The 27,438-nt window shown below is 47.3% G+C and overlaps 2 protein-coding genes and 2 long non-coding RNA genes across 5 annotated transcripts in view; 2 read left to right on the forward strand and 2 right to left on the reverse strand.

Annotated features, from left to right (window-relative positions):
* PTK7 (protein tyrosine kinase 7 (inactive)) overlaps window positions 1–5,693 on the forward strand; it is a 113,820-nt gene extending 108,127 nt beyond the window's left edge. Inside the window, exons 17-20 of the mRNA XM_079969112.1 lie at window positions 1,054–1,134; window positions 2,677–2,828; window positions 2,935–3,113; window positions 4,084–5,693. Coding sequence (XP_079825238.1) covers window positions 1,054–1,134; window positions 2,677–2,828; window positions 2,935–3,113; window positions 4,084–4,244 — 573 coding nt within the window. The 3' untranslated portion in view covers window positions 4,245–5,693. The remainder of the gene's footprint in view (window positions 1–1,053; window positions 1,135–2,676; window positions 2,829–2,934; window positions 3,114–4,083) is intronic.
* Window positions 5,502–6,912, reverse strand: LOC307212107. Its single transcript, XR_013836833.1, has 2 exons — window positions 6,157–6,912; window positions 5,502–6,122 (listed from the first exon to the last, which is right to left on the reverse strand). It is a non-coding gene; the product is annotated as an uncharacterized lncRNA (long non-coding RNA).
* A 15,269-nt stretch (window positions 6,913–22,181) lies between these two features.
* On the reverse strand, window positions 22,182–23,419 carry LOC307213184. The gene is made up of 2 exons (XR_013837436.1): window positions 23,277–23,419; window positions 22,182–23,125 (listed from the first exon to the last, which is right to left on the reverse strand). It is a non-coding gene; the product is annotated as an uncharacterized lncRNA (long non-coding RNA).
* Window positions 23,420–24,272: 853 nt separating this feature from the next.
* SRF (serum response factor) overlaps window positions 24,273–27,438 on the forward strand; it is a 75,396-nt gene continuing 72,230 nt past the window's right edge. Inside the window, exon 1 of one of the 2 annotated variants that reach the window (XM_079968721.1) lies at window positions 24,273–24,970. In XM_079968721.1, the coding sequence (XP_079824847.1) occupies window positions 24,383–24,970 (588 nt within the window). In that variant the 5' untranslated portion in view covers window positions 24,273–24,382. The remainder of the gene's footprint in view (window positions 24,971–27,438) is intronic. The other variant, XM_079968722.1, reaches the window with a different exon arrangement.

Genomic DNA, 27,438 nt, shown 5'->3' on the forward strand with positions numbered 1-27,438 from the left:
TAACTGCTTTCTAAAGGGACGCGGGTAGCGCTGTGGGTAAAACCTCAGTGCCTAGGACTTGCCGATCGCATGGTCGGCGGTTCGAATCCCCGCGGCGGGGTGAGCTCCCGTCTTTCGGTCCCAGCTCCTGCCCACCTAGCAGTTTGAAAGCACCCTTAAGTGCAAGTAGATAAATAGGTACTGCTTTATAAGCGGGAAGGTAAACGGCGTTTCCGTGTGCTGCGCTGGTGCTGGCTCGCCAGAGCAGCTTCGTCACGCTGGCCACGTGACCCGGAAGTGTCTCCGGACAGCGCTGGCCTCTTAAGTGAGATGTGCGCACAACCCCAGAGTCGGACACGACTGGCCCGTACGGGCAGAGGTACCTTTTACTGCTTTCTAGTTTGGGGGCAAACGCCAGCAGCTCATGTAAAAACGCCAGCTGTTTGCATTGGAGGTGACTGCATAGATTTCAGTCTCCGAAATGGATGGAGTGACAAGGGAGTCTGGATTCTATACAGAGCTATATTACTTTGTAAGTGAAGGGAATGTATATATAATCATTCACCCACTTTTGAAAGTTTCCTGAAGCAGAAGGCGATAGCATAAATGATTGCAAAGCAAATGAGATGAGGAAGAGGAGGAATACCATGACGTTAATGGAAGATAATATTTGGGTTTGTAGGGGGTATTCCAGATTATATATGAATATAGAAACATGGGACACTATTTTATCCCGAGCCCAGACCATTGATCCATCTTATCTTAACACTGTCTCCATGGACTGGCATCATCTCTCTGGGTTTTCTGGCAAAGGACTTCTCCTGCCCTAACTTGAGATGCCAGGTGCTGACACCTGGGACCACCTGCATGCGAAGCAGAGATAGTTGCAGCCACACGGAAGGAATCTTTCTCACTCACATACTCGGTTGGTTTTGTGCTCTCCTGGTAGCACCAGAGAAGATGCCGCCGCTTTTGCCTGGGCAGATGAGGCCATCCCTGTCGTCGTCCTTCCTGCCTTTCGGTGCTTTGTGCATGCAGTTCTGAAAACAGCAACTTCCTTTTCTTTCCTGGCAGGGAGATCTGAAGCAGTTCCTCCGGATTTCCAGGACTAAAGATGAGAAGCTCAAGCCGCAGCCCATCAGCACCAAGCAGAAGGTGAAGTGGGAACTTTGCGCCACCAATTTCACCTGGGGGAACTTAGCACCAATTTCCCTGAAGCAGTTTTATGCTTCAGCATATGAATAAGCCGACAGCCAAGGGAGGAGGGAACAAGGCGCAGCTTGCTTCCTGGGGGCCGACCATGATATAATTCAGTGGTATTGGTCTAAATGCTTGGCCTGACATAGAGGCTACAACCTTAAATCCCCCTTCCAATCCAGGTGTACTTTATTAATGAAATTACTCAATTGCCCTTCACCCTGGGTGGGTTACAACAATAGAATCTACTATTATAAAAAACCAGATAAAAGCATTACAGTACAATGAGAAAACACATAAAGCAGTGTTTTCTTTATATACATTTTTATTAATTTTTTAACATATCATTTCCAACAGCATTTAACATAACTTCTTATCTTATACAATGTTTTAGACTTCTGTCAACAACCTCTGAAGGTTTCCCATTCTTTATCACTTACTTTGCATTTCTGAATTTCTCTATTACTTTTAATTATCATTAACTAACAATTCACTTCATAATCTTCCTTGCAATATTTCATATAATCCTCCTTACAGAACTTCTTGCAGTCCTACTAGCGTAATCTGCTTATTACAAGTGCTTTTCAAATAGTTCAAATATTTACTCCAGTCTTCTAAGAATCTCTGGTCAAGCAGGTTTTGAATCCTTCCTGCTAATTTATCTTAATTCTGCATAGTCCATTAATTTCATTTGCCATTCTTCTTTTGTCGGTAATCCTTCTTGCTTCCATTTTTGTGCCAAATAAAGCAGTGGCTTTCAACCGGTGTGCTGTGGCACCCTGGGGTGCCTTGAATGATGCCAGGGCTGCCACATGCAACACTGGCCTTGTCCCTCCTTCCTTCCCTCCCTCCTCTGATGCCCTCTCACCTCTCTTCCTCCTAGAGGCTTGCACAGCTGTTTGTTGCAGCAGCAGCCCCGGCTACAAGCTCCGCAGGCATACGATGCCTCTGGGGCTGGCCAGGGGGTGCTCCCCAGGCTGTGGGGCAGTGTGAGGAGGCACCCCTCTCTGGCATCTCAGAGACCAGGGACGGCAGCTGCGGCTGCTCAGAGGACTCCCAAGGAGAGCGAAGAGGAGAGGAGGCTGAGGGAACACTCCCCGAGGGAGGGGGTTCGAAAAAGGGCGGGAGGCTGCAGGCAGGGGCGACGGAACTGGACGACTCCTGAGCCCCACAGTTGTGGCCACAGAAAGAATGTACAGTGGTACCTCAGGTTACAGACACTTCAGGTTACATACTCCACTAACCCAGAAATAGTACCTCGGGTTAAGAACTTTGCTTCAGGACGAAAACAGAATTCGTGCTCCAGCGGTGGGAGGCCCCATTAGCTAAAGTGGTACCTCAGGTTAAGAACAGTTTCAGGTTAAGAACGGGTCTCCAGAACGAATTAAGTTGGTAGTTGGTCAAGGGTGCCGTGGGCCCAAAAAGGTTGAAAACCTCTGGCATAAAGCATTCCAGGTGACTTGATTACATTTTTACGGCGCTGGTCTTTCTTCCAAACAGGTGTCCTTCTGTTGCCAGGTGGCCCTGGGGATGGAGCACATGTCCAACAGCAGATTCGTGCACAAAGACCTGGCAGCTCGGAACTGCCTTGTCAGCGCACAAAGGCAGGTGAAGGTGTCGAGCCTGAGCCTCAGCAAGGATGTTTACAGCAGGTAAATAGAGACAGCTGCACCTCCCTTGGCTGGTCTGAATGCAGCACATTTGGGGGTTTTTTAGGGGCCAGAGAACTGACCTGTCCTTTTGCTTCCTTACGAGCAGCGAGTACTATCACTACCACCAAGCCAGGATCCCTCTCCGCTGGATGCCCCCTGAAGCCGTCTTGGAAGATGAGTTCTCCACCAAGTCTGACGTCTGGTCCTTTGGGGTCGTCATGTGGGAAATATTCACGCTGGGGGATATGCCCCATTCCAAGCTGGCGGATGAAGAGGTGCTGTCAGGTACATAGATCCCCACTGGTGCCTATTCCCTCGGCATAATAATAATAATAATAATAATAATAATAATATAATTTATTATTTATAGCCCACCCATCTGGCTGGGTTTCCCCAGTCACTCTGGGCAGCTCTCAACAGAATATTAAAAACACAATAAAATATCAGACATTAAAAGCCTTCAGGTGTCTTCTAAAAGTCAGATACTGTGGTACCTCAGGTTACAGACGCTTCAGACTCAGCTAACCCAGAAATAGTACCTCAGGTTAAGAACTTTGCTTCAGGATGAGAACAGAAATCACGTGGCAGCAGCGGGAGGCCCCACTAGCTAAAGTGGTACCTCAGGTTAAGAACAGTTTCAGGTTAAGAATGGACCTCCAGAAAGAATTAAGTTCTTAACCCGAGGTACCACTGTAGTTGTTTATCTCTTTGACATCTGGTGGGAGGGCGTTCCACAGGGCAGGTGCCACTACTGAGAAGGCCCTCTGCCTGGTTCCCTGTGACCTCACTTCTCGCAGTGAGGGAACTGCCCGAAGGCCCTCGGAGCTGGACCTCAGTGTCCGGGCTGAATGATGGGGGTGGAGACGCTCCTTCAGGTATTCTGGGCCGAGGCCGCTTAGGGCTTTAAAGGTCAGCACCAACACTTTGAATTGTGCTCGGAAACATACTGGGAGCCAATGTAGGTCTTTCAAGACCCGTGTTATGTGGTCTCGGCAGCCACTCCCAGTCACCAGTCTGATTGTGGCAGTCTGGCTGCCACATTCTGGATTAATTGTAGCTTCCTGGTAGCCCCATGTAGAGAGCATTGCTGTGGTCCAAGCGGGAGATAACCAGAGTACACACCACTCCGCAGTTCTTTGAAATTACTGTAACCTTTACAAGAGTCTCAGTGCTGAGTTTCCATAGTGTGTGCCCCTTGCTAAGGGCTGGACCAGCCGTCCCCTGTGTCCTCAGCCTCTTCTTTTTCTCTCTTTAGGTTTACAGTCTGGGAAGATGAAGCTTCCCAACCCAGAGGGCTGCCCCTCTAAGCTCTACAAGGTGATGCAGCGCTGCTGGGCTCCCAGCCCGAAGGACCGCCCGTCTTTCAGCGAGATTGCCAACATGCTGGGAGAGAGCCCGTCCGAAAGCAAGGCCTGAGCAGGGAGGTGCTGCCCGCCCCTCTCTGGCCGGGGTTGGGACACAGCGGGAGCCTGGCTTTTGGCATTTTGACTGTTACAGACTCCTCAAACCAGGACCTAAGAGTCGAAACCCAAAGGGACCACGGGATTTTTACATGCAGCTCCCACGCGGAGGGTCACAGACGCAGCGGTCCCGAAGGCCTCGAGGCCTCTTTTTTTCCTACCAGGCCCACGCACCCCTGTTCCCTTGTGCCCAACCGGACCGCGCTCCTTCAGGTTCTACCTCCGATAATCTGCAGGGCTAGTTGGAAACAGCGACATCCCAGAGATGAAGGGGAATCTGGGAGCCACCGTGGGCCAGTCACAAAAAGAGAGTCTCTGTGGTGATTCCTCTGTCTCGGGACACCTATCCCTCCCCTTGAACAAAACCCCTTTGGGGAATCCTTTTAGCGAAAAGCACAGCCAGGTTCCTTCCAGGAGCTAGAAAGTGTCTTAACATTTGGGGGGGGGGTAGCGTGCAGCATGCTGGGGGCTTTTTCTGTGCTGCTGTGCAGCCCACAAGGTGGTTTTTTTTTGGGGGGGGCACACTGGGAAGAAGTCTAAAGTAAGCCCTGAGCAACACCCAGGGGGAGGCTGTCGGCTTCTGTATTTACAGCAAAACCGTGCCCCAGCGCCTGCCCAGGTCCACCTTGTGGGTTTGGCATTTCTTGCTGCCTTGATTTATATTTCTCAGTGCAATGGCTTCGGCAGCAGGTACTCCCAACCCTGCGCTTCGGTCATTTTCAAACACCTCCTTCCCCAACCTTCTGCCATATCAGTTGAGCTGACCTAGGAGGCTTTGGAAGGCAACCAGCCCCAGCTCCACTCCCTGAGCTTGTATGCCTTTTCTGAACAGGGTTGAGTGGCCATATTATCCCCGCCATTTTCTTGGGAGGTTGCCCCCTTCCCCCTTGCACAGAATCTGGTGTCCCACCCACACTGGAAAGGAGACCCCCCCCCCTTCCTTGCCTGTCACACGCAGTCCTTTTCTTTCATCCGGCAAGGAACCTGTATATTTATTAAGCAGTCCTTCCACCTCTCTTCTCCTCGTGTCGTCCATCTTGTCAGGCCTTCTGGCACCTCCCTGCGTATCCAAAAAAAACAGAGCAAAGAACACTTAAGTGCCTGGCATATGAAGGAGATTTTTCACTAGCTTTCCTGACTATCCAATGCCGCCTTTTTATATGATTATTTGGGGCAATGTTTGTTTTCCTTTCTTTCTTACGTTTTAAAAAAAAAAGTTGACACCTCTCAGCCTTAGTCATTTTTTTATATATATTATTACTGGAATTGCAGCCTAGAGTCATTTTTTTTTTAGTTTCAGTTTGCTTAAGCGGAGGGGTAGAACAGCCAACAGGTGTTCTTTTTTAAAAACAAATAATATGCTGCTCTCAATAAAGAGTCCCTCACTTTTTAAAAAAACCCATAAGACCAGTCCTGTATTGCTTTTCTCTGCTTCCTCCCCACCCACCCTTTCCCTCCTAGGTGGATCCTGCTGTCAAGAATAAAGTTATATTTTATTTGAGGCTCCAAGGAAGTCTGGTTGGGTGGGAACTCTCAGCTTGCAGAAAGTGACCAGGAATTACTGTGTATTTGGCAAGACGCAAAGAGCACCGTTCTTCTCCGCATCTGCAACATACCTTTAGTTCCCAAATCTGTCTGTTTGTTGAAATTAAAGCGTTGTCTCTATCGGGGAAGGGCCATAATTCAGTGCTAGAGCATTTCCTTTGCATGCGAAAGGTCTTAGAGTTGATCTCTGGCGTATGCAGGGAGGCCTGGGAAAGTCACTTACCTGAAACCTTAAGAGAACAGCTTCCCGTAGGCAATACTAAGCCAGGTGGCCCATTTTGTCTGACTCCTCCAAGATGCAAGGAAAGAGATTCTGACGAAACATCAAGAAGAACTTTCTGATGGTAAGAACGGTTAGATAGTGGGACGGACTCCCTCGGGAGGTGGTGGGTTCTCCTTAGAGGTTTTTAAACAGGTTGGATTTTCATTTGTTGGGGATTCTTTAGCAGCGATTGCAAGGGGTTGGACTAGATGACCCTCAGGAACCCTTACTATTCTATTTGCTTCTCAGGAAGGAAAACTTTGCCTTTCGCAGCTTGTAAGGGATATATCACTGCTCAGCCTTCTCTTGACAGAACACACAAAGAGATTAGTTTTAAAATTCAGGAACCAGAAATGAAGTTCTTTTCTCTCATCTAACATCAAAGCATGTTACCAATAAAGCATATTTTTAGAGCAATTCATTTCATTCCCTGGACATTTTCAAATGAAGAACTGAACACATTAGTACAGATTGTACACATGCAAAGTGCCTTTCCCCTCTAGATGTGGTTGGGCGAGCCGTAAAAAGTTTTATCAAATCCTCCCCTGCAAGGCAGAACCATCCCCTCTTATCTCCACCTCTCCCCAAAACACAGATTAACCTACATAATCAATTGAGACTACCATTATTTCTCTATAAACTTCAATTCAGCTGCGCGGTTCCAAGTTTGGGATCTGCGTCGTCTGAATAAATCGGCTCTACCGTTTTCTATCACTAGTTAGCATGGACCCATAAAGATAATAGTACCATGGAAATCTCTCGTTTCTTATGTTGTAAACCACCCTGAGATCTGCGTTTGAAGGGTGGTATACAAATTTAATTAATAATCAAAATTGGTATTGTATTAGATTTTTTCTTTCTTTTAAAAACCACATACAAAGCTAGCAGGCACACCAACTCCTAGGGGCCAAGGCTGAGGCAGTTTCGCCACCCCCCAATATATTTTTTGAAGTGGCTGGGCCCCCCTCAATCTTTGGGGGGGGTCTCTCTGCCCCCTGGCTCCTCGCAATGTCGCATGCATGACGTCACTGAAAGACAGTGGCTGTCCCAAGGTCGCCCAGTGAGCTTCATGGCGGGGGGCACAGGACTTGAACCTGGATCTCCCCAGCCAAATTGCCACACCAGACTGTCTCTCACATATAACAAGAGGTGCAGCTACCAAGAAGACCGCGTCTCGTGCAGCCACACACTTTACCTCAGGCAGCAGACTTCGATGGGTGCATGACAAGATTTATTCAATCCACTCCAAGAGAACTCCGATAATGTTATTCCTGTTCTGGAAACGTTTGGGCTAAAAGTACACACCGTACCAATTTTAAACCCTTTTAAAAATATGTCGTTACAAATTCCTCATAGCAGCTTCGGTTTAATTCCTCTAATCCCAGATTTCTGACAACGGCAACAAAAGCCTTAACTTTCCTCTGAAATCCATGGGGAGAGAGGAAGCACAGATGGAGCTAACTAGAGCTAGAGACTCAAAAGACGCTAGCAGAGAAGGACCTGCTATATTTAGGGCAAAACTGAGCACAGGGCTGATTGTCAGGCATTTGGAAGGGGCTGTGCAAGGGACTTTGATGGATGTCAATCACCTAGTGCCGGCAGAAATGGCCGATACAGCAGGCCAATAAGTCCCCAGCCTTTGCCCTCTTGCAGCAAGAACACAACAACAAAAACAACAACACTGACTTTTTGAGGTTTGGAAAGTTGTTAGGAAAATGCATCAAAATATTTTGGATGGGATGAATGGCTAGTGGGAAGACTTTTTAACCACCCCACAAGCATATTGGGGTGGATGCTAGTTGCTGTTTTAACTGTCCTATAAGCCAGAACAAATGTTCAGACCAGATATAGTCTAATGATTGTGTAAACCCCTTTGCTACAACAGCTCCACCGGCTGCTGGCTTATTTCCAGGCACAATTCGAAGTTCTGCTTATGACTTACATGGCTTAGATTCAAGCTATCTGGAAGACCGTATCCCCTCATAAGAACTAACTCTGGTTTTGAGATCTTTGGGAGTGGTCCTTCTGTTCCACCACCCTCGCAAGCGTACTTGGTAGGGATGTGGGAGAGAGCCTTCTTGGTGGTAGCTCCCAGATTGTGGAACTTCCTCCCTAGAGAAGCTAGACTGGCTGCCTCCTTGCTGTCCTACCAGCAGGTGAAGACATTCTATTAAGACTATGTTTAATGAGGGGGTTGGTGCCATGCAGTTTCTACTGTAATTGTTTGTATGGTTTTAATAGATGATGATAATTAAATGATAGATGATAGATAGATAGATAGATAGATAGATAGATAGATAGATAGATAGATAGATTTAATTCATTCAGTGTTTAATTGCTTTTTAATTATTGGTTTTTTTCTATGTTTTTAGCAGCTCTTGTTTTATCTGTAAGCCGTCCTGTGTGCCATCAGGGAATATGAGGGTATGAATAAGTATACAATAAAAACAACTATAATAAGCTTTGTATTATAAGCAAATCAGGATGACCTAAATTAACAAGTTGTCCTGAAGAGCCCCATGAGGGCAGAAACTTGTAAAAAAACAAGTAAGAAGCTGCTGAGGTTCTTAATAGTTTTAACTTCTTCCAGGTGATTTTTCTTCAGTTTGCAGTGTTGCAGTGTTGCGCTGGGAGAAGAGAAAACCCAAAAACTTCCTTTTCTTTTCTTTTTTAAAATGCTGCATTTCAGTTATTTTCTACATAGCTTTATTTGACCTCTGATTCATATAAGCTAAGCCCACTGAGAGTCTTACCTTTTGGGTGCCATTCCTCCAATCACCACTGGAGGGCACTGTGTTGTAGGAGAACACCTAGTCTAGGGAAATTCTTTAGGACAGCTTGTTAATAATTGAGAATTTATCCTGATTTCTTTGCAGGCAAACTATGTGACGTTCAGACCTGTTTGCAAAGAGGCTAGGTGACACTTTATCAAAGCAAGTGTTACCTGTCACTTTCTGTCTGACATCCCTTTCCATTCCCCAAAATGTCCGATTTTGGAGGGGGGGTTGTTGCACAAGACCGCTCAGTCAGTTGCACAACCCGATTTTGCAGATATTCCGTTGAATCCCACCCCAAAGATGTGATAGTCTATAGGGCCGGTTGTAGAAGTTATTACAATTTGCTGATCTCCCCATCTGTGTGATTTCTTGAGAAGGATACATGGTTTTCTTAATCTGTTCTGGCTTTACGGTGAGATTTAGAGACCTATTTGATTCCAATTTTCCTTTAGCTGCGATGCCTTTTAGTTGGAAAAATTTGAGCTAGTTTCAGATTATTAGTGGCTATTTTACTGCTATTTAAATGACTTTTTTTATAGATTGGCTGGACTTTTGAGTGGTGTGTGTTTTTAAGGACTGTTTTATATTATGGCGTCCTATCTGATATTATTATTATTAGTTTTATTAGTTTTATTGTTATGTAAACTGGCTTGGGAGGGATGTCATCCTTTTGCTCTGCAACGCATCTTAAAAATACTTTGAGAAACAACAACAGGAGAAAACAGCCAGCCCCACCACCACCTTTAGCCAGTATGATCAAAATGTCAATCAAAATGTCTTAAAGGAAAAATGTGCTAAAAATGGGATCTACCAGGGATGTGATTTTTCTCATGTGTGTATGAGACCCAAGGAGCCCTATTTAAGGTATAGATCTTTTTTGGAATGGTGCAAATATACAAGAGTTTCCCCAGCCGCTCTGGGTGGCTTCCAACAAAATATTAAAAATATTAAAAATGCTAAATATTAATATTAAAAATACAATAAAACATTAGACATTAAAAACTTCCCTAAACAGGGCTGCCTTCAGATGTCTTCTAAAAGTCAGGTAGTTATTTATTTCCTAGACATCTGATGGGAGGGCATTCCACAGGGTGGGTGCCACTACCAAGAAGGCCCTCTGCCTGGTTTCCTGTGACCTCACTTCTCGCAGTGAGGGGAACTGCCAGAAGGCCCTCGGTGCTGGACCTCAGTGTCCGGGCTGAACAATGGGGGTGGAGACGCTTCTTCAGGTATACTGGACCGAGGCCGTTTAGGGCTTTAAAGGTCACCACCAACACTTTGAATTGTTCTCAGAAACGTACTGAGAGCCAATGTAGGTCTTTCAAGACCAGTGTTATGTGGTCTCTGCGGCCGCTTTGTTTTGGTGCCAACTCTTGGGGAGGCAAGTGCAATGGCTGTTCCTAGTGTTGTCAGTGACTCTCCAGCATGGAGGGGTGTAAGAAGAGAGGGGGGTTCCCCTGAAGGATTGGCAAGGTTTGTGGATGACACCAAATTAAATACTTGTACTATATGTAGGCTGTAATATATTGCTGAGCCAGGAGAAGAGAAGAGGGAAGCAAGTCTATGGCCACCAGTTATGTCTATGTCTCATGCAGAAAGTATAGCCAGAGACCTTTTGGCAAATTTAAAAAAAATCAACCCGGACAGAAGTTGTACCCCTGAAAAAGAGGACGTGTCCTGGAAAAAGAGGACACATGGCAAGCCTTGTGAGGAGTTCCAAAGAAATATGTCCAAACTAAATGAACGGGCATTAAAACTTCAAATGGAGTTCAATGTATGCAAGTGTGATGTGGAGCAGAAAAGTAAATAAATCCAGTTTCTCACTTACGCTTCTGGAATCTGGACTTGCAGAGGCTGACCAAGAGTGAGACCTTGGGGTTGTCCATGGATATAGCTTGATGAAGAAGTCGACTTAAGTGTGCAGCAGCTGTGCAAAAGGCAAATTCAATGTTAGGAGTCCTTAGGAAAGGAATGAAAAACTGCAAACGACGTAGTGCAGTTTTGCAGATCTATGGTGCGACCACACTTGGAATTGTGCGTGTACAGTTCTGATTGCCACACCTCAAAAAAGGTACTCTAGAGCTGAGGAAGTTGCAGAAAAGGGCAACTAAGTTGGGGTTGGAGCAGTTCCCCCGCGAGGTGTCAATATCGGGGGCTTTTAGCTTTACAAACTGTGAGCAAGAGAGACAAAATAAAGGTGTATAACATGGTGCATGGTTGGGATAACTAAAGGGAAGATGTATTACTGTGGTACCTTGGTTCTCAAATGCTGAAAACCAGGAAGTGTTCCGGGTTTCAAAAGTTTTTTGGAAGCCGAACGTCTGGTGCGGCTGTCAGTTATTGTTTTCGGGGTGCCTGCACCAATCAGAAGCTGCGCCTTGGTTTTCAAACATTTTGGAAGTCAGATGGACTTCCGGAACTGATTAAGTTTGGCTCTTTTGTTTTTGCTAATTATTTTGCGTTTTTGTTTTTGAGGCTTCTTCAGTTAATTTGTTTTTGTGACTGTGTGGAACCCAGTTCAGCTACTGATTGATTGATTGATTGATTGATTGATTGTGTGACTATGGAAATGGATAAAAGCCCCCCATCCAAACAATGACTATCATTGGTGCACGTAAGAAAAAAATGTAATTTTATTTTTTATCATCTACAGTACTGTCTTATTTATTTTATAGTATGGTACATTGATTATTATTGGAACGCTGGTGGCGCTTGCTGATCAGAAGGTCGGCGGTTCGAATCCCCGCGACGGGGTGAGCTCCCGTTGCTCGGTCCCTGCTCCTACCAACCTAGCAGTTCGAAAGCACGTCAAAGTGCAAGTAGATAAATAGGTACCGCTCTGGCAGGAAGGTAAACGGCGTTTCCGTGCGCTGCTCTGGTTCGCCAGAAGCGGCTTAGTCATGCTGGCCACATGACCCGGAAGCTGTACGCTGGCTCCCTCAGCCAATAAAGTGAGATGAGCGCTGCAACCCCAGAGTCGTCCACAACTGAATCTAACAGTCAGACGTCCCTTTACCTTTACATTGATTATTGCTTTCATTTTTTGGATCAATGGTCTTGTCAGATGGTATAATCCATGCCAAATTGCTGTTTTAGGGGTTGTTTTTAAAAGTCTGGAACGGATTAATTTGTTTTGCATTACTTTCTATGGGAAAGTGTGCCTTGGTTTTGGAACGCTTTGGTTTTGGAACGGACTTACAGAACGGATTGAGTTTGAGAACCAAGGTACCACTGTAACACCCTTCAAGCAAATCAAGAGCGAATGTTCTTTATTGTACAACTGCCCCGTGAGAGGATCAGATGCTCAATAAAAACCAGATATGATCTAACCTGGCGTAAATGTTGTGCAAGCAAATCAAGATGAATACTCAAGAAACAGGGTTGCTCGAGGGCCCTACAGAAGCTGCTCCAAGTGGCTTTTCCAAAGATGCAGGTAAGTTCTAAATTGGTCCAGGGAGGAGACTCTAGAACTTGGGAGACTGCTTTGAAGCCATCCGGTTGGAAGGTGCCACCCATTCTGATTCTGTGGAAAACCAAAAACAGATCCATTGTACTTGAATGCCCAGTCCTCGTTTTTGCAGGTTAGCTTTCTGGAGAAGAGAAGCAAGATCCACACTTTCATTGTTCCTTGCCAAGGACATCTCTTCCGGCAGAGGCCTGCCCTGCCCGCATTTCCATGGCAGCAGAGCCACAGAAGGCAGCAGGAAACAATATTGTGAAATAAATTTAGTATCCTGCATAGTGACAGATTCTGTGGCGCTCTTGACAGTTGCTGTGGGAACCGGATCTTGAAAACTCATTAGATTCATGCACAAAATTCAAGTGTGAACTGGAAAAGGCTGCGAGTCCAGGCTAGGGGGCCATTTCAAGACCAGGCAAACTTTGGGAGAAATTCATTGGCTCCGGTTGGCCGTAGAACTGAACCTCTCCTGTGATGCTGTGTTACCTTTACACAGGGGCGGAGCAAGGTGGGTGCGGCCCGCCCCTGGTGTCACCTCCGAGGAAGGGGTGACAAAATGCTGTGCGGCACTCAACATCTGTGAGAGATGCTGTTGGTTAGGCCCTCAGCTGTAGGGCAGTAGTCATACTCCTTGCCACAAGCTGAACAACTTTGGCTTCCCCAAAGAAGCTGAACAACCCTGGCTCCCCTCAAAAAATATGAAATAAAGTCAAACCACTTTTTCCCAGACAATTTTTTTTTAAAAAAATGGGGGGGTGACAATAAATTTTCCACACCAGGTACCCTCTGACTTTGCTTTGCCACTGCCTTTAGATGGTTCAATACATGGCTTAAAGTGCCAACAGCCAGTTTTTCTGACAACATTATATGTAATTTACTTACATAAATATTTCTCTGCTGACATATCATAAAACATCAGGGTATCTTATGGGAAACCAGTGCAGGTGTTTTAGCTGAGGTGTTGCATATACGTGTGTGTGTGTGTGTGTGTGTGTGTGTGTGTGTGTGTGTGATAGCTGTCTACTGTTCCCTTTTCTTGTGAGGAATCCTATTCGGAATAAGGGAATTTCCCTTAAATAAAGGGAAACGTTGACAGCTATGGTGTGTGCGTATTTTTATTGAAGGTTTTTAACATATTAAGCAGTAAAATCCAAACACGTTTATAAAAAGCTCATAAAAAGCAACATATCCAAAAAGAATAGCAGTAAAGGAAATATAAAATAGAATACTCATTATCTGTACCAAACATAATTGTATAAAAAAGATAAAGAAGAAAAAACTGAACAAAAACCTTTGTCACATTTATAGCATATAATCTAAAAGAAAGAGAAACTCTCACCTCCCAATCTGACAATTATCTGCAACCACAATTATTCAGAATAAACATTTTGAACATATGCACTCTAAAAAGTTTTTACCAGGGTGTTTTTTTCCTCCAGTGGGAACTCACAGGAACTCAGTTCCAGCACCTCTCAGGTGAGACCCCATTGCCATTATAGGAGGAAAAAAAGAGGTGTTGATTGTGAGTTCTGGCACCTTTTTTTCTAGAAAAATAGGACAGGTTTTTACCCTCTGCCGGACGTAACTTTCCCTCCCAAGTCCAACCTTTAACTTTTAATCACTCAGGCAGTGCAATACGATTCTTGTAATGTCCTAGTGATCTAAATTAATATTTCTCCAGTTTCTATATAAAATTTATTATAAAATCCTTTTAACCACTTGTCAGCAATTGTCAGCCAAGTCACAGTCCAAAAATGTTGCATAACTGATATTCACCCCAGTCCTACTTCCTTACAGTTCCTCCCCCCCCCTTACAATTCTTCCAGTCTTTCATCAGCAGAGGTGTCGCATATATATATGTATAGACAGTCACTTTCATGTGACCTTTTATAAAGCATATCTCCTGATTTGTTTGCTCAAAGTTTGTAGATGATGCCGGCTATTTTACTGAGCATTAATTCTAATTTGTTTGCGGGGAAGTTATACAATGTGGTGCCAATCCATTGTTATCCCACACTTCCCAGTGCATTTTCCTATCACTTTCCTTATCGCAAAAAAACACATCCCAACCTGATTTTGGGATAGTAGCTGGTTTGCTGTACAAGAGTGCCAAATCAACGGTAATTTTGCAACCTGATTTTGCCGGTATGTGATTGACTCCTACCCGAAAACCACAACAGACTGGAAGCACCATACATCTCCCAGATTTGAGTTTGCTTCTATCAGCTTGGGAAATCAGTCAATTCCTGATTCAGTGTTTGAAACTTTTGTGTTCCTACAAAGTAATAACCATGTTAAAAAAAGAGAGATTATGACCAATGCGGGAGTTAAAGGTAAAGGGACCCCTGATCGTTAAATCCAGTTGCGGACAACTCGGGTTGTGATGCTCATTTCGCTTTACTAGCCGAGGGAGCCGGCGTACGGCTTCCAGGTCATGTGGCCAGCATGACTAAGCCGCTTCTGGCAAACCACAGCAGTGCACGGAAACACCGTATACCTTCCCGCTGGAGTGGTACCTATTTATCTACTTGCAATTTGACGTGCTTTTGAACTGCTAGGTTGGCAGAAGCAGGGACTGAGCAATGGGAGCTCACCCCATCACGAGGATTCGAACCGCTGACCTTTTGATCAGCAAGCCCTAGGCTCTATGGTTTACACAGGAGTTAAAAGGTAAAGGTAAAGGGACCCATGACCATTAGGTCCAGTTGTGACTGACTCTGGGGTTACGGCGCTCATCTCGCTTTATTGGCCGAGGGAGCTGGCGTACAGCTTCCGGGTCATGTGGCCAGCATGACTAAGCCATTTCTGGCGAACCAAAGCAGTGCACGGTAATGCTGTTTACCTTCCCGCCGGAGTGGTACCTATTTATCTACTTGCACTTTGATGTGCTTTCGAACTGCTAGGTTGGCAGGAGCAGGGACTGAGCAACGGGAGCTCACCCCGTCATGGGGATTCGAACCGCCTACCTTCTGATCGGCAAGCCCTAGGCTCTGTGGTTTAACCCACAGCGCCACCCGCGTCCCAACAGGAGTTACCATGTGCCTATTTCCAAATAGCTCTCTGAATGCTTCCATGTAGCGACGCATTCTTGGCAATGACAAAAAGTAGACATGTACCACGAATAAACCTTTAATGGTTTTATGACCCTGAATCATCTCGATCTGCATGCAACCAGTTGCATGTAACCTAGTTCAGCCATTTGCCCTGTTCTTCAGGAGTTAGTCCTCTACTTGAAGAACTGTTTAGTCTACAGAGATGTTCACATTGCCACCTACTCTGTTTCTATTGCATTCCCCCCTCCACTGGTGTCTAAAGCCACCTCCACCTGTTAGCCGCAAGCCATATTGGTCCTATGGTTTATTGACAAAAGTGGCTGCTTGGTGTGTTTTTTTCTCACCTGCAAAACTGGATGCAGGGCAAATGGTACAAGCATGCATGCAAGCATAGGTAGCTTGCTGCATGAATAGGAGTTTGGGTGGCAATTGTAGGAGTGGGGGAACCAAACAGGTGATGTGCATTGGGTGAGGACAGGTCCGTGCCCCTCCCTTATTTGAACAAAACCATGTAAATGTGGCTCGAAAGGCAGGGGGGTGGGGTGGGGGTGACCTCACCATGTTTTAAGCCCCCTAGTGTCAGGACGGCTTAAGTCCAGGTTAAAGATTAATAATAATAATAATTTATTATTTGTACCCCACCCAACTGGCTGGGTTTCCCCAGCCACTCTGGGCAGCTTCCAACAAAGATTAAAAATACATCAAAATGTCACACATTAAAAACTTCCCTAAACAGGGCTGCCTTCAGATGTTTTCCAAATGTCAGGTAGTTGTTTATCTCTTTGACATCTGATGGGAGGGGGTTCCACAGGGCAGGCGCCACTACCGAGAAGGCCCTCTGTCTGGTTCCCTGTAGGTTTGCTTCTCACAGTGAGGGAACTGCCAGAAGGCCCTTGGTGCTGGACCTCAGCGTCTGGGCAGAATGATGGGGGTGGAGACACTCCTTCAAGTATACTGGGCCGAAGCTCACTAAGAAGGCAATACAAAAAATACAAAAACTGCTAAAAACAACCAAACCCTCCCAAAACCCAGTTAAAAACAGCATGGAAATGTGCAGCAGATAAATTTAAGGGCAGCAGAGAGTAGATACACAGTGCTTTTTTTCTGGGGGGGGGACGGGACGCAGGGGTACACATACCCCTAAACATTTCGTGGATCTTTGTACTTTTATTTATTTTCCCCGATTCGAACTATAAAATGGTGGTTTTATTGAGTCAAAATGAGAGTACCCCTAAACTTTGTTTTTTTAAGAAAAAAAGTAGACACCCATTGCAGAGACCTGCTCATCCTGCTGGGAACGCTTGTCAAACCATAAATGTCTTTGATGTTTTCTTGGGAAGTTCAGATAGTCGGCGCCTGTCATATCTTGACTGGAATGCTGTTCCACGAAACAGGGATAGCCGTGCTAAAATCTCCAAGCCCTGCTACAAATGCTGATTTGCAGCCACATTAAACCCTTCTCACTAGATAGGATACATCAGAGGTATTCAACCTCTGAATGCAGTATTTTGGGTGCCAAGAGCAAATGGCCCTGACTTTTACGCCCCACTAACGAACTCTCAGAAAAGCCCCAAGGCAAATGCAGAACCAATCCTATGAAAAAACCCACCTGGTTTTCAGGGGAAGCATAATTAAAACTTTGCAGTGTTAAAAGCTGGTGTCACTACTTCCTTCCACACACACACCCTACATTTGATAATTCTGTTAATTACCTTTTTCACGGTCCTGCCCTGTAGAAAGTGTGTGCAGAATCTCATGTCTACAACCCAACCCCAAATAGCTGCAAGTGTTGTAAAACTCAGGCTTGCAAGCATAGATTGGGTCATAGGCCAGATAACCCAGTAAATCAAAGTCTGAGCTTGCTGCTTCCAGAGCCAAGGAAAGGAGGCTCCTTTTTCCAGAGCAAGATAAATAACACCACGATTGTCATTTACTGCTGTACTTGCTGGTTCCCTCCCCAAAGGCCTAATAGACTGGAACTTTTAAAAATTTTAAGTGAATTTAACAGATCTTCAAATTAGAGCTGCATTTCCCATAGGTATGCTCAATTTTATTTTATTTTTGCACCTGCCAACCAGCTACTCATATTCTGTGCTCTGACCAGAAACATGATATTGTCTGTTGAACTTTGATGACTATAATTCTATAAATTCTGCCTTTTCCAGAAGCCTATTCATTTGTTCACGCTGCCTCCCACACATGCCATTGGCAGTTGTGTGGTGAGGATGGAGACCAGCTTGTTTCAACAATTTTTTCCAGCTGGATGTGTTTGTGTGTGGGGATATTTTAGATTTGTGCCTTAGGTTTTTATTTCCATTTTTTAAAGTCTACCCTTATTATTATTTTAATTGTTTTGTATGGTTGTAAATCGCCTTGAGACACATGAGAGGATTAAATAAAAATAAAAATAAAAATAAGATGAAACATATAAGGAGGGATGTCCTTGGCAGAACCCCCCTTGGTGGTGATGACGACAACAACAACAACTTTATTTATACCCTGCCTATCTGGCTGGGTTTCCCCTGCCACTCTGGGTGGCTTCCAACATAACTAAAACCATAATAAAAACATCAATCCTTAAAACCTTTCTAAACAGGGCTGCCTTCAGATGTCTTCTAAAAGTCAGATATTTGTTTATTTCCTTGACATCTGAAGGGAGGGCGTTCCACAGGGAGGGCGCCACTACCGAGAAGGCCCTCTGCATGGTTCCTTCCTTGTAACTTCACTTCTTGCAGTGAGGGAACCAGAAGACCCTTGGAGGTAAACCTCAGCATCCAGGCTGAGTGACGGGGGTGGAGACGCTCCTTCAGGTATACTAAGCTGAGGCCGTTTGGGGTTTTAAAGGTCAGTACCGTGCTCGTAGATGTACTGGATGCCAGTGAAGATCCTTTAGGACCATTGTTACGAATATTGTCCATTCAGCCACTCCTATTCACCAGTCTAGCTGCCACATTCTGGATTAGTTGTAGTTTCCGGGTCACCTTCAAAGGTAGCCCCACGTAGAGCGCATTGCAGTAGTCCAAGCGGGAGATAACTAGAGCATCCACTACTCTGGCGAGGCAGTCTGCGGGCAGGTAGGGTCTCAGCCTGCGCACCAGATGGAGCTGGTAGACAGCCGCCCTGGACACAGAATTGACCTGCACCTCCATGGATAGCTGTGAGTCCAAAATGACTCCCAGGCTGAGCATCTGGTCCTTCAGGGGCACGGTTACCCTGTGCTGTTAAGCTGTTAAGTGGAAAAAAACAGGAGGGGTGGAAATGGAAGAGCACCAGATATGCCTGAAGGCAAGGAGTAAGTTTTGTGTGCATCTGTGTATATGTGAACATGCACACGCACACACGTGCAGGAGCATGAGTTTAAAACTGTCTGCAAATTAATTGAGCAGCAAGACTTATAAACTGCAATTCTCTCTCTTTTCTTTCCTGGCGTAGAATTGCCAGCCAATTTGACCCGGGGGCAAAATTCTTTTCCAATCTGAACTGCAGTGATTAGATTCTGGCTGTAGAAGCAGAAGCACTATGGCTGGCTGCAGATGAACGATGGAAGTATTTCACTGTGCACGGCTGTGGCTAGCAGGAGGCGGCAAGGGCCTCTGCGCATAACCAAAGTGTACTTTGACTGCATTTCAGTTTCTGCGACGCTCCCAAACACCTTTTTACACAATCTTCCTTCTATTAAATACTTCTGATCCCAAATATTTTTGAGATCCAGTTCAGACTCATAACCTGCATGCAGTAATGCGTGAGCATCAATGCGTGAGCTCTCTGTATGCAGGAGGAGGCCTGGTAGGGGTTCTTAGTAGGGGAGCCCCTTTGCTGCACAATGCACATGAAAGAGTGGATGAAGGAAGCATTGTGAGGTGATATCATCTCCTTTGTGTTTACAGTGTTTTGCTCAAACACTCAAAAATATTTAATCACCCATAGAACTGGTCTGCAACCTGCTGTTTGGTTAATGCCAACCTGGGTGTAGTGTTCTTCACCTGGTGCCCATCACTCAATGCCCTTTTGGTTCTGAGATGCTGAAGATGTGGTACCCTTTTATTCATTGAGAAGTACGTAAACACTAAAGGAGGAACTTGGAAGAGTGCCATTATTTCTCTCTTATCAATGCTCAGATCAACTCTACTGGATCTTGACTTTTACCCAGAGCACTTGAAAAAAATGAATTCTGTCTGTGCGCATGCGCAAGCACACACTCTCATTCTGTGCCTGGGTGGGGGGCTCATGTGGTGGAGAGGAAAGACGGGGCTCATGGCTACAGCTCAAGAACCCAAATGTGCCTATTTGCCTAAAATAAGGTTACCAGATTTTTTTAAAGAGCCCGGGGACACTTTTTTTTTTGAAAAGAAAAAAAGTTATTAAAATTGTTTTATTTTATTTTTAAATTAAGAAGTAATAACTTCCTTTTCTGTGGTCTCCTCCGCCGCGTGGCCTTCCTCTGGGTCCCGGCCTTCTCTTGGGAGTGCTAGCCGCTGTGGAGTAGGCCCGGGTTGGGCCTGGGCTCAGCCATGTGTCCTTGCCCTCCCGGTGCTCCCCTACCTCTTCTTCTCAGCGGCAGCAGCTGCTCTCCTCCTTCTCCCTGCGTCGGCTCTGAGGTTTTCCTGGCCCCGGAGCACCGCTGGGCAGTCAGCCGGGTTCTCCTGCTCCCGTCTCGATTTGGGTCACGGGAGGGGAGTCAGCAGTTCCCCCAGTTGACGCGCCAGGCATCCCCGGTTCCCCCTCGTCAGTGGCAGCGGCAGTCTCAATAGCCCGGAGCCAGCCTGGTAGCGCAGTTGGCTCTGGCTGGCTTCATGAGCTGCTCGCTGCTGTGGTGCCCACCATTTTTTCCTACCATCTGTGACTGGATTAAAGACTTTGTGATAGATCGGACACAAACAGTGAGGATTGGACGTGTAACATCTAATTCCTTAAAAATCAGCACTGGCACACCGCAGGGATGTGTGCTAAGTCCCTACCTGTATTCATTGTATACATACGATTGTGTATCATCTGACCCGTCTATTGCAATTATTAAGTCTGCAGATGACACCACCATAATGGGTTTAATAACAGGTGGAGACGAATCAGCGTACAGAGGGGAGGTCCAAAAAATATCTACATGGTGCCTATGGAACAACTTGCACCTTAATATCAGCAAGACAAAGGAGATGGTGTTGGACTTTCAGATGAAGAGAGGAGAACTAGCCCTGCTGTACATCGGGGAGGGCTGTGTGGAGAGTCACTTCCTTTAAATTCCTAGGAGTTTATCTCAGTGAAGACCTTCTTGGAAAATAAATACAACCCAGGTGGTTAAGAAAGCCCAACTGAGACTCCATCTCTTCAGAGTCTTGCGGAAGAACAATGTCAATCAACATCTGATGATCTCCTTCTACCGGTCAACAATAGAAAGTGTCCTTTCATACTGCATCACGGTGTGGTACGCCGGTTTGACATCATCTGATAGGAAGTGCCTACAGAGGGTGGTGAATACAGCACAAGATACAGTGGTACCTCGCAAGACGAATGCCTTGTAAGACGAAAAACTCGCAAGACGAAAGAGTTTTTCGTTTTTTTAGTTGCTTCGCAAGACGGATTTCCCTATGGGCTTGCTTCGCAAGATGGAAACGTCTTGCAAGTTTGTTTCCTTTGTTTTGCAAGTTTGTTTCCTTTTTCTTGAAACCATGCATTCAGGGGGTGCAGTTGCGATTTGACTCTCATAGCACGCGGTGTGGTAGCCTTTTTTGAGGTTTTTGAAGACTTTGGTGATTTTTGAAGCTTTTCCAAAAACCGTGCTTCGCAAGACGAAAAAAATTGCAAGACGAAAAAACTTGCAGAACGAATTAATTTCGTCTTGCGAGGTACCACTGTATTATGGGCTGTCCCGTGAATCCACTGGATGAAATAGCGGAAGAACGTTGCCTCAGGAGAGTGAGGAAAATTCTCAGGGATGATTCACACCCTGGCCGGCACTTTCTTGATCTCCTACCCTCAGGCAGAAGATACAGAAGCATGATTAGTCGCACCAACAGGGTAAAGAACACCTTCTATCCATGGGCTGTTAGGCTGCTGAATGAAAAGATAACAACAGGGCAACTGACTTTCGGGTTTGGTGGGTGTACTTCAGTAAACAAGGGGAATTAAGACTAAGAGAGCTGAGTGGGGGGGTGCTCATGTAATCTCACTGTATACAAGTGACAATAAAGTATTTCAATTTCAATTTTGCATATGATGTGTCTTGTGCTGTTAAGGCAATCATGCAACATTCATTCCCTACTAATAAATCTACAACACTTAAAATATAAATCCGGGGACATTAAATGAAATCCAGGGACATTCCGGGGACGGATTTTGTCCGGGGATAGATTTGTAAATCCGGGGACTGTCCCTGGGAAACAGGGATGTCTGGTAACCATAGCCTTAAAAGGTTAGTGCCCCCAGAGTTAGTGGAAGTGATGATAAATTGCAGCGGCAGAGGCAAGAGTAGCTGAAAAACAAACCAAGCTTTGGAGTAACGAGCCACGATTTGTATGCCCTTTTGCAAGATGACTTGTGATTTGTGGAACAAACAGTGGTTAAAACAAACCATGGCTTAGTGTTATAAGCCATTTAAATACCAGCCAACAACTAGGCCACATAACCCCCTAAAATTTTCCCAAAAAGAAGCTGATAGTGATTTATATTCTTAAATAAAAGACACATCATAGACAAGTTATATCGATGACTGGTGTATTATCTGTATTTTTCTATGTATTCACTCTCAGTCATTTCTAAGAAATGAAATCCCCAAAAATTAGTATGAATGATGCATCGTAGATAATGTGAATTGATACATCTTTTATTTATATGATTTATTATTCGTCATTTCTCCCTAAGGTTCCAGGGTGAGTTACAGCAACTTAATCACACAATTGAAAAAGTAAAATGGTTTGTATGCAATTATAAAAGCAGATAAAGCAATTCAAAGCAAAAGCACCAGGGTATAAATCAAATATTTCTGGGCGTTATCTATTTAGATAATACAGTGGGTTGAACAGACTATCTTTGCTGAGATTATAGATAATGCTGCATTTGTGAGTACGCTTCCTACCCTGTGATTAATATTGTAAGAGTAGCTATTAAGTAGCCTTATCATCAGAATAAGCCTCTTTAAGTCCTCCACATTTTTTTCTGTGGTGAATGGCTAGACTGCCCAAAGTTGCAAGGTGTCAACTCTAAGTTTGATGGAGAGTAAAGAGGGGGCACAACGCCTATATTGCAAAGTTAGGAAGCTTAACCATTCTTCTTTCCTAAGAACACTGGGATGATTAACATCCTTGCACAACTCTAATCCCCAGGGACAGAACTCACTTGAACAGTGATTCCTTAAGTATGTAGGACTGATAGGCCTCCAGTCGCTAATTATCTCCATTTTTAGCTGCAAACTCAGCTCTGCATCTATATGGGATCCACTCCTGTGCCTATTTTTTAAACCTTGCTTTCTCTTGCTGATATTATATCATAAACCACTGTATGATTCTCTTGTTTTGTTTTGTTTGTAATAAGGGCAAGATGCTGTTGTCGGCCACTGCTTCTTGCTTTCGCTGTTCCAAACTTTTCTCTCGTCTTCTGCCGCTTGGCAGGGCAGAGATTCTCAACTTTGAATACTTCTCATTTGGAGAGAACCTTCGGAAGGTGGTGTGAAGAGTAGCGTTTACATAAATGATCCAATGCACCAATCCCACTCTTCCCAGGGAATTTTTTTTGTGGTGAGCAGCAGGCCTGGTATGGAAAGGCAAATAGTTCAACTTCCCTGCTCACCCACCGCACCCCCGTCTGGAGTTTCTCCCGTCCAACCCCATATATTGGGAGTGTGAACAAGAGGGCTACCCTCAAACCATCTGATGAGCCTCCAGCGGCAGGCACGTTCTACCTCAAATCCAGGAGGAGCGACAAACGGCGCGGGGGGGGGAGGGAAGGTGTATGTGGACAAATTTGACAGCCGAAAGCTGGTGGCTCCGACTGAGCCCTTGGCGAGGAGCTGCTTCTCAGTCCCATGCGCCCCCTCACTTAGTTGGATCTCCTTAGGTAGAGGGGAAAGAAAGAGAGAGAGAGAGAGAGAGAGAGAGAGAGAGAGAGAGAGAAATAAAGAAAGAAAGAAAGAGAGAAAGAAAGAGAAAGAGATTTACGATCATTTCATTTCGTACTTTATGTCATGGCACATCCCCGCCCGTCGGTGCACGTGCAGATCCTGCCTCCAAGACCGACGCACGCCTACATGTGAGTTAAAAAAAAGAACACGAAACTCTGTGGGCTTACTCGCGAGTAAACATGCAGGGTTTCTCCACCCCCCCCCCCTTGGATCCAGCAGTCTCTCAGCCGCTGAGCCCCCGGGGATATTTCCTCCCGTCCGCCCCCTGGCTCCTTGTCTCTCTTGCTCAATCCCCGCTCTCCTTCCTTGCCTCCCTCCCTCCCTCCCTCCCTCCCTCCCAGGCGGCGGCTGCTGCTGCTGCCCCGCCTCCTCTTTGCTCGGGAGAAGCGCCGCCCCGCTTTCCCTTTAAGAGCTGCGCCTCCGAGTGACGTCTCGGCGAACGCAGCTCTTTTGGAATGTATGCAAACGAGCCCTCTCCCGCCCCGTCCAACGGCGAGGCGAGCCCGGCCCCCGCCAGCCAACGGCGCGCGGGCGCCGCGGAGGGGTCGGCCAATAGATGCAAAGCGCCGGCTCGCACCATATAAGGAGCGCCCTCGCCATAAAAGGCAACATTGTATCGCTTTATATGGGGGGGAAAGGCAGCGCGGCAGGAGGAGGCGGAGGCGGAGGCGGAGGCGGAGGGAGCGAGGGGCTCCCCGGGCCGGCGCGGGTCCTGCGTGGAGCGTGAGCGAGAGGCGGGCGAAGGCGGCGGCGGCGGCGGCAGCAGGGCAGAGCGAGAGCGCGGAGGGGGCCGGGCCCAGCCTGCCGGCTCCGGGGCCCATGGCAGCGCCGGCCTGACCCGACCCGTCCGTCCCACACTGGCGCTGAGAGGAGGCGGCGGTGGCACCATGTTACCCAGCGGGGCCGGGAACGGCGCTGCCGCCCTGCCCCGGAGCTCGGTCATGGGCATGGCCAGGACATCCTCGGGCCGGCCGGGCGCGGGGCTCCCCCGCGGAGCGAACGGCGGCGGCGCTGCTTCTTCTGCTTCGGCGGCGGCGGCTGCTTCTGCGGGCGTGCGCGGCGGCCCGGGCAACGGGACGGGCCCTCCGAGCGGCCCTGGGGCGGCCGCGGGTCGCTTCGAGCGCGACCGGGACTTGGGGGCGGCCGTGGCGGCGGCGGCGGCTGCGAGCGACAGCGAAGGCAACTCGGAGTCTGGCGAGGAGGAGGAGCTGGTGGGCGACCGGCGCGGCGTGAAGCGGACTTTGGGCGACATGGAGCTCGGGGTGGTGGTGGGGGGGCCCGAGGCGGCGGCCGTGGCGGCGGCGGCTGCAGCGGCTGCAGCGGCGGGGGGCTACGGCGGGGCGAGCGGCGCCGTCAGCGGCGCCAAGCCGGGCAAGAAGACCCGCGGCCGCGTCAAGATCAAGATGGAATTCATCGACAACAAGCTGCGGAGATACACCACGTTCAGCAAGAGGAAGACGGGCATCATGAAGAAGGTAACCGGGGCGGGGGGGGGGGGAAAGGGCAGATCGCGTGCCAGGGGGGTTATTTCTGCCCCACTGTCTGTAGAAATGGGATGGAGCTCTTGACATGCTCGGAAGCACCGTTGTCTCAGCTGCACGTGCTCCGTCGGAGCGCCCCGAGTCAATGCACCCGTCGGCTTTGGAGAGAGCAGCTCCGGGCTGGCTGGGTCTTGGGCAATTGACACCGGAAGGGGAGCCAGCCATGGGCCTAGCCAGCCAGCCCCGGCACCGGAAAGGCACGCCCCGCTCTGGCCCGGATTCAGCTCGAGGAAGGCCTCCCGCCGCCCACCCCCCCCCCCCCCCCGATCGTTGCGCGAGCCCTTCACTTCGAAATGCATCGCGGAAAGGGGGAAATGCAGCGGAGGGGCCACCTCGGATGTTTTCCCAGCCCGGGTTGCGATCGGGTGGGTGAAAGGTCGGGGCAAATCCGTTGCAGCATCATCGGGGGAGAAAGGCGCGCCTGTGTTTTGCAACAGGGGATTCCCCACCCCCCTCACGAGCCTGCAAATCAGTAGGTAAACTTGGACACCCCTGTCCCTTCCTTACCTCGTGCAGAAGAACATGCACGTGTTAGTTTGGGTGTGCTGGGTGTTTGCTTCCCTGTAAAGTGGCAGTGGGTGGAACTGACAGGCTGACCGAGAGCCTTGAACTAAACAAAACTCCAGCCAATCCCCTGGTGGGTTTTCTCTGCTGATCCCTCTAGCTTTGAGGGCAAGAATCAGTGCCATCCTGTGCTTGTCTACTTGGAAGCAAGTCCTATAGAATTAAATAGGGATCACTCCCCACTGTACAGAGTTGAGCCTCTGTTGGGAACTGAGTCTGCAATCCTAAGCATGGTTACTCGGGAGTAAGCCCCCATTAACCACAGTGAGACATACAGCCAAGTAGACCCACATAGGTTTGTGCTGTGGGTGAATCAGGCTTGACTCAGGGATAAGGAACTTGTGGTCTTCCAGATGAGGATGGACTTTGATTTCCCTCGATCCCAGCCCATTGCCAGGGTTCAGAGACTATGGGTTCCCCATCCCTGATCTAAAGCTTGATTAAAGGTTAGGGCTCCTTCTTGAGACAGGCTTGCCCCTTAATGTGTGTTTTTTTTAAACTTTCTTCCTGTTTAGGAACAGCATTAAAAGTTATTAGAATCATAGAGTTGGAGGGGACCTTGAGGGTCATGTAGACCCTAAAATTGAGTCTCCTACTCTACCTACTGGGGACACAGGTGGTGCTGTGGGTTAAAGCCTCAGCGCCTAGGACTTGCCGATTGAAAGGTCGGCGGTTCGAATCCCTGCGGCGGGGTGCGCTCCCGCTGCTCGGTCCCAGCGCCTGCCAACCTAGCAGTTCGAAAGCACCTCCGGGTGCAAGTAGATAAATAGGGACCGCTTACCAGCGGGAAGGTAAACGGCGTTTCCGTGTGCGGCTCTGGCTCGCCAGAGCAGCGATGTCACGCTGGCCACGTGACCCGGAAGTGTCTCCGGACAGCGCTGGCCCTGGCCTCTTAAGTGAGATGGGCGCACAACCCCAGAGTCTGTCAAGACTCGCCCGTACGGGCAGGGGTACCTTTACCTTTACCTACTCTACCTACTGAGCTTAAAAAATGATTTGTTAGCTACTATGGTTAAGATTCACCTAACAAACCCTGTCAACAGAAGCCCTACACAGGGACTCCCGTTTGTGCAGTGGGGCTATCTCTGCCCCCATGTGTCCCTGAAATTGGCTGGGTTTGGGGTCGGAATAACCTCCAGGACAATGTGTGGGGTAGCAGAGAGGGATCGTGCCATCTGGTAAGCTGAAATGGTTGCGCAGATGGGACTGGAACAGCCCGATGTTGAATGATTCCCTTTGCTTTTAAATCTGGGTTTTAGGTTAGCAGAATCATTCTCTTCTCGTTCCCTTGAGGATGGCACAGTTCTCCCCGTTCACTGCAGTGTTTTATCTGAATTTGTATAGGATGCTGCAAGAGCGACGGCAAACAACTTTGGCTTAGGAAAAGGCAGATAAGGATAGGGCCATAGAGGTATAAAATTATGCATACATCTTGCAATACTAGATCCTGGGGTCACTCATTTAAAAGAGTCGGGGCGAGCAAAATAAAGTTGAACTATGAAATTCTCTCCTACAAAGGTGTAATGATGGACACTAACTTGGATGGCTTTAAAAGAGAGACAAACTCATGGAAGTTAATGCAACTAGCCACAATGCCTTATGTTTTGCCTCCATTGTCAGAAACAACATGCTTTTGAATACCATTTGCTGCGAATCACAGGTGGGGAGAGTGCTGTTGCGCCAATGCCTTGCTTGCAGGTTTCACCACAGGCGTCCGGCCGGCTGCTGTGAGAAACAGGATGCTGAACTAGCGATGGGCCTTTGGACAGATCTAGCTGAGCTCTTCAGATCTTGGTTGCCGGTCTAGGATTTAAGCAGTCCAGACAACCTGTAGAAGT

Source organism: Podarcis cretensis (genome assembly GCF_951804945.1).
Source record: "Podarcis cretensis genome assembly, chromosome: 3".
In the NCBI taxonomy this organism is placed as follows: Eukaryota; Metazoa; Chordata; class Lepidosauria; order Squamata; family Lacertidae; genus Podarcis; species Podarcis cretensis.